Source organism: Lactuca sativa, unplaced genomic scaffold (genome assembly GCF_002870075.4).
Source record: "Lactuca sativa cultivar Salinas unplaced genomic scaffold, Lsat_Salinas_v11 Lsat_1_v11_unplaced_84, whole genome shotgun sequence".
Classification (NCBI taxonomy): domain Eukaryota; kingdom Viridiplantae; phylum Streptophyta; class Magnoliopsida; order Asterales; family Asteraceae; genus Lactuca; species Lactuca sativa.
This window is the reverse complement of record NW_026440267.1, coordinates 1-6,349: the sequence shown is the minus strand read 5'-3', so window position 1 is coordinate 6,349 and position 6,349 is coordinate 1. Positions and strand designations below refer to the sequence as shown.

At 39.1% G+C, this 6,349-nt stretch overlaps 1 protein-coding gene across 1 annotated transcript; it reads right to left on the bottom strand.

The window, feature by feature from the left end:
* Positions 1–881: 881 nt before the first annotated feature.
* LOC128129571 (basic peroxidase-like) lies at positions 882–2,388 on the bottom strand. The gene is made up of 4 exons (XM_052768031.1): positions 2,036–2,388; positions 1,748–1,927; positions 1,466–1,631; positions 882–1,363 (listed from the first exon to the last, which is right to left on the bottom strand). Exons 1-4 carry the CDS (start codon positions 2,258–2,260, stop codon positions 975–977), a joined length of 960 nt encoding a protein of 319 aa, XP_052623991.1. The 5' UTR covers positions 2,261–2,388; the 3' UTR covers positions 882–974.
* Between the last annotated feature and the right edge of the window lie 3,961 nt (positions 2,389–6,349).

Here is a 6,349-nt window from a genome sequence, read left to right as displayed (position 1 = left end):
CACCACCTATTATCATAATACAATATACTCGTAAGTTTTAACCTTATAAGGTACTCCATAACCCACTAGTCAAACCCTGGTCAAAGTCAAATCCCTCAGTCAAGGTCAACAGTCCATGTTAACCCCAACTCGCCGAGTACCCTTGGAGTACAATCCAACTCGCCGAGTCATTGGGGTGACTCGTCGGGTTCTTTTGATTCTCTTTCAAACTTTAAGGCCACCCGTCGAGTTCCCTCCTTGCAACCCGACGGATACACACACATACATATCCAATAGAAAACTCATCCGACTCGCCGAGTTGTTCTTCAACTCGTCGAGTTTATGGCAATCTTCATTGGACTCGCCGAGTTGTTCATCCAACTCGTTGAGTTCACGACCATCTTCATGTGACTTGCCGAGTCAACCTTGTGACTCGCTGAGTCCATTCAGTCCTTTTTCCATACAGACTTGTTTTGAGCCATGCAAAGGCTCCAACTCATAGATCCAAGCTTCTAGGGTATGCTTAGTTAGGAGGGAAAATGATCCTCTCATTTCCCTCCACTTCCCCCCTTTAATAAAATTTGGAAACATTAATTTCTTTTATTTTCTTCTCATTTCCATCCATTTACTTTCCTTTCTCTCGGTAAGTTGAACTCGGGAATGAGGTGTAAGAGACATGGGAAGGGTGAAGGTAAGGGGTGGGACCCATTCATTTTTAATAAATAAATAATTAACAAATTAAAAAAAAATAAAAAGGGTAATACAATCTAAAACAGGGACTAAACGCGCAAAGAAAAATTACATGCTAAAGACCGTCCGAGTTAAGAAAAAAAATAGGGACTAAGCGCACATTACCGAACCACGAGGATCATTTGCATAATTTACTCTAAGAATAAATCAAATGAAGAAAATTCTTATAGTACGTAGTGGATAGTTTTATTAGGTTTGAAATATTATTATACATTGATCATTACGTACATCACTATTCTTCTTTCTTAATTGAGAGCAGTGCAAAGAGTCCTTATCTCCCCATTAGCACCGGTAAGGGGATCAAGGTCTCCCATCCTAACCATCGCAGCAGCAAAATCAGATTCAAATAAAGCAGGGTTGTCGACGTACTCTTGTACGATGCTATCAGTTGAATCTCCATTAAACAGTGCCTGGTCTGATGTTAGAAGACCCCTTCTTTCCAAAAGATTCCTGAAGTAGTTGACGTCAAATGTATTTGGTGTCACCAAATCAAGTCGCTCCAAGTTCCCGTCGCCTCCAGTCTGCGGACAGTTGGTCCTAAGGTTACTAGCAAATTCAGGATCTATGTTTGAGTCGTTGGCGTATATCCTCGCCCTAAACGTAACGCATCTTGCTTGCCCTATTGTATGAGCCCCTGCATGACAACAAGTATAAGTATTATGTAACAAACATGTTTTCATTTCATCTGTCAGGAAGATATATTTAATTAAAATATATAGATGTAAGTGATCATTACCTGAAAGAGCAACCATGTCTCTTACGCTGAGTGACTTTTGAGCAAAGATTGGAATGAGTACATCTAAACCCATACTACCTAATGGAAGAATATTGTTAGCTTCATCTGGGTTTGTTGTTAGAGAATCTCTTCTTCCAAGCCTTACTGACCATGAAGGACCACCCACCTACGTATTAATTTCAGACATAAAAAAAAACTAATTAATTTAATTACCAGTCGAAATTGCAGATTCTATGAATCTTTATTTATGTACATCATATAAAAGCTTTTGCCATATATTACCTCTACAGAAGCATCACGAGCAGCGACAGCAAGTACATCTGCACAAGAAACAATGCCAGGACATACGCTCTCGACAGCAGCTTTTGCATCATCTATAACTTCATAGCCCCTCACACCTCCGTTCCTAAATGCATCCTTTTCACTTGGGGCAACTTCTAGTAATATTGATGCATCACAACCCTGCAAAACTTACATGATCTGATGTATAAATAGAAGCACCATGCATATATGCATATATGGAAGAAGTGCATGTGTGTGAGAGAGATTTAATTAAGAAACAAAATGAACCTGAACGAAACAATCGTGAAAGTGAAGGCGAATGAGAGAGGCTGCCATGCGACGGTCACTTGTCACCGCAGCACCAATAGAAGTTCTAATAGTGCTGAGTGCATTAGGGCATGTGTCATCGTAAAAGGTGGAAGAAAGCTGAGCTTTGCATGGTATGTAATTCAATGAGACAAGTAAACTGAGTATGGGAATCAAGATAGTTACAATAGACTTATCATACTCCATTTTTTTTTCTTAAAAGAAAGAAGAGAAAAATGCTTTAATTAGTCTCTTCTTTTTTATGACTGTGTAGCCTAAAATATTTGACAAAGAACAATCACCGATCGATACATATATATACTGCAAAAGAAGGGACATGCAAGTAGGATATAATTATCCAAATACATTAATCCACTATTGAATGAGTCATATCATGACGAGGCCTGGCCTTGAGCTATTTAATCCATTAGAAAGCTCGATTGCATTATTTTGAAAGTCCCTCTCGAAGCGTGATAGAAGAAGAAAAGTATTTGCTCGTGACAAATGCAATCAAATCATGCATTAATTGCATTATGTAACCATTTTTGGGAGTTTCGGTGTTTTTAAAAAAGGGAGGTGATTCTTCCACATATTTTTTTTATTCATCCACGTAACTTGATAGTTATTTGACAATTATACCCTTTATTAAATATAAACTATATTTAGAAATTTAATTATTTTTAAACCCGACGCTTCTTCTTCCTCACAAACCTCGTTCTTCCACTTTCCTCCTTAATTTGATGTTGCAATCTTCAACCATCTTCGGCCCTATGTGTGTCTGAAGGACCAGAATGCATTGACCGGAGAGATTTAGTCTTAACACGACTGACTAGAAACATTTTTCGTGAAGATTTTGTGTGGCCCTCGAGAACCCGTTGAACTACGCTCTAAATTATTTGGGTGATATACTTGAATCGAGTGTGTTAGGCGTGTTATCTACCTTGACACAGACGCCATTTTAAACTACTGAACATCAATCTGCTAAACAATTGCATCATCGGGGCTCCGAAATAAAGTCCTACAAACTTAACAAACTACTTCACAGACAACTTCTGGTCCAACCCGGAAATGTCACGCACATTCAGGTTACTTGTAAACCAGCGTAATGGTAATGGATCTGAGAAATCGGCGAAAAGGGAAAAACCGTCGGAAAATCCAAATCAGAGAAAAAGGGGGATCTACGAACTGGTTCGTTGCTGCCGGTTCTGCTAGTGTTTGCCGGAAATATTGAACCGATTGATCACCGGTGGAACCAACATAGTTTCGGAAGGAAAATGTGAAGCATAGCTGCTGGTCACTACATTCCAGGTGAATTCATTAGATTGCAGCGAAATGAGGAAGATTTGAGCCTCATGAACGTGTTGTGGGTTGCGTCTTCGTTTGGAAACTGAAACAACCCTAAAAAGCCTAGGAATAATTAAATTAAAATACACTATACAATTAAGTAAAGGGTATAATTGTCAATTATTAATAAAGTCTGTGGATGGATGAAAACAAGCGGTGGAAATATCAGCGCCCTTTGAAAAAAGTTGACATGTTCTTTTAAGATTATTAGGCGTGTCAATTAGATATAACACCATTTTGGTGGCATATCACATGCCACATCATCAATGGTGTTATAACATTAAGTGGGGAAATGGTCACCATGTTGTATCTTGTTATAACACCAATTTTTTTTTTTCCATTTTCTAATTTATTTTTTATTTTTTTCGAATTTCTTTTTTTTTTTTTTAATTTAGACAAATATTTTTAAAATATAACATAATAAATAAAACATAATGTTTAAAAATTATAAATAACATACAATAATTTTTAAAGATTAAAATTAACATAGAAATTAAATTACACATAACATGCAAATTCAAAAATAAATAAATAAATAACGTCCAAATTCAAAAAAAAAAAAAAAAAATTACAATGCTATTCGTTGTCGTTATTGTTACCATAGAAGATATAATCCGCCAAGTCTTCTCGAAATTGTCTGTGTTTATTTACGTCCTAAATGTCAACAACGCGATGCAAATACTCTGTTGTTCCTGGTTGAAACTAAACGTGTCTGGGCTCCATTAGGATATAGTATGCAATATTTCGCCATTTATCTTCTACTACCATTTTATGCATTATGATACATGCATACATGATATATCGTAGAGTTTCTAAATTTAATGGTCGTGCTGCATGTTCGACTATATGCCACTTCGCATCGGCGGCTCAACCATTTTGGGGGCTCAAAGCGCCCCAAAAATTTGGGGCCCTTTGGCCTTTGCTATACTCGGAAGATGAATATGTCGCAAAAATCAAAATCGGTAGCAGAATGCAATGTCATTTTGGTTTCATGAATGCAGCGATCATTAATTTATTCTTCCGCTTCATTTATTTTATGGTTAACGGATTAGATTTTTTAATGGACTAAACTTTTGGACTTTGGAGAATATGAGGCCCCTTAGAATTGGGGGCCCTAAGCCCTTGCTTAAAAAAGCAAAACATAGAGTCGGCCTTGCCACTTCGCCTTTAGCACTCCAAAAGCACGTTCCACATCCTTACATGCTCCTTCTTGTCTTCTTTTAAAAAAAATTGTCTCATTCTTCAACCAGGTGGTGGAATGCCTTCATGTAACGTCCCAAATTTCGAGTCCAAAATTTTCATTTTAATTAATTGATTATAAAAACATTCATAAGAAAACTATGTAAAAATATATCATATTTGAAAACCCAAATCATAAAATAGTAACATGTGAGAGTACAATCCCAGAATATCTCAAGTGCGGAAAAATAATGCGTGTGTGTATGATTTACTGCTACCGCGCCAGTCCTTCCCCTTCGCTAAACAGGTACCTGAAACCAAAAATATAAACTGTAAGCACGAAGCTTAGTGAGTTCCTTCATCGTACCACATACCATACAATCATATAGCATACATACTGTCGAACAATTTTGGGGTGCCCAACCTACCCGGTACGGCCATTCTAGGGTGCCAACCTACCTGTGTCAAGCCATTATGGGGTGTTGACCTACCCGTGTCAAGCCATTCTGGGGTGCTGACCTACCTGTCGGTCCTAAGAACCGACCCTTGGGGACTATTCCACCCCTACTACAGCTACTATCACATATATCATAACATAAACATACTATCAGACATATCTGGGGTGTTCGAACTACCCTTCGGTCCTAACAACCGAACTTGGGGACTATTCCCCTCCTACTACCACTATCACATATCATGCCAGCATATAAACATATCATCACATACTGTCAGACATATATGGGGTGCCTGACCTACCCTTCGGTCCTAACAACCGAACTCTACTGCTATCACATATAATATATCATGTTAGCATATAACATATCAGGTAGTAGCAAACCTAGATGCTATCACAAAGACAATCATCTAACATACAACTCCTACTGGTGGGCCGACATTGTAACCGTAGACCCACCACTACTGGAAGGTAACTCATGTTGAACAAGTAGCTGCTGATAATCTACGCGAGAAATCTCTGTCTATTGCTGCTCCAGAAATCCTCCGGCTATAATCCCCACAAAACACTTAGTCAGAGTCTGATATCTATTCTTAGGGTAAAATGACCATTTTACACCTAACCAAGTCCAAGTCAAAGTCAAAGCCAAAGCCAAAGTCAACTTCCAGTTGACCTGACTCGCCAAGTTGGGCCGCCAACTCGTCGAGTCCCTACCCCGCTAACTGTCCTTATCCACGCCTCTACTCGTCGAGTTCAGAAATGACTCGACGAGTTCTCCTTCTATACGAGCATCGAATGAACCTTCATCCGACTCGCCGAGTTGTATGAACAACTCGTCGAGTTTATCCTCATCCTATGAACCAGTCATGTCCTAGACTCGCTGAGTTGTAAGAAAAACTCGTCGAGTTCATCTTCAAATGTTGGGAGATTGCCTTGGAATCGCCGAGTCGGCTCATACACTCGTCGAGTCCTATGAACTCCAGGACTATGGCTTTTCCCAATACGTTTGGTTCACTCCCCTGGACCCTCTAAAACCCTTCTGACAATCAACTAGGTCTCTTTGAACCATAACAGAAAGGGGAGTCTAACCTCGGACTCGTCGAGTCCCAAGAACGACTCACCGAGTCGATATTGTCCAAGTCTATTCCTTCGATTTCTGGTGTACAACTCTTGTCCAAATGATAGATCTAGGTCCCTAAACTCGATCTAGCACGTAAAGTTATGAACATTACGTGCATGCATGGGACTTTGAGCCTAAAAGGCTCTAAAAGAGATTCTTAAGTTGCATGGGGGCTCCCATGGGTGCAAAAGCAGCCCTT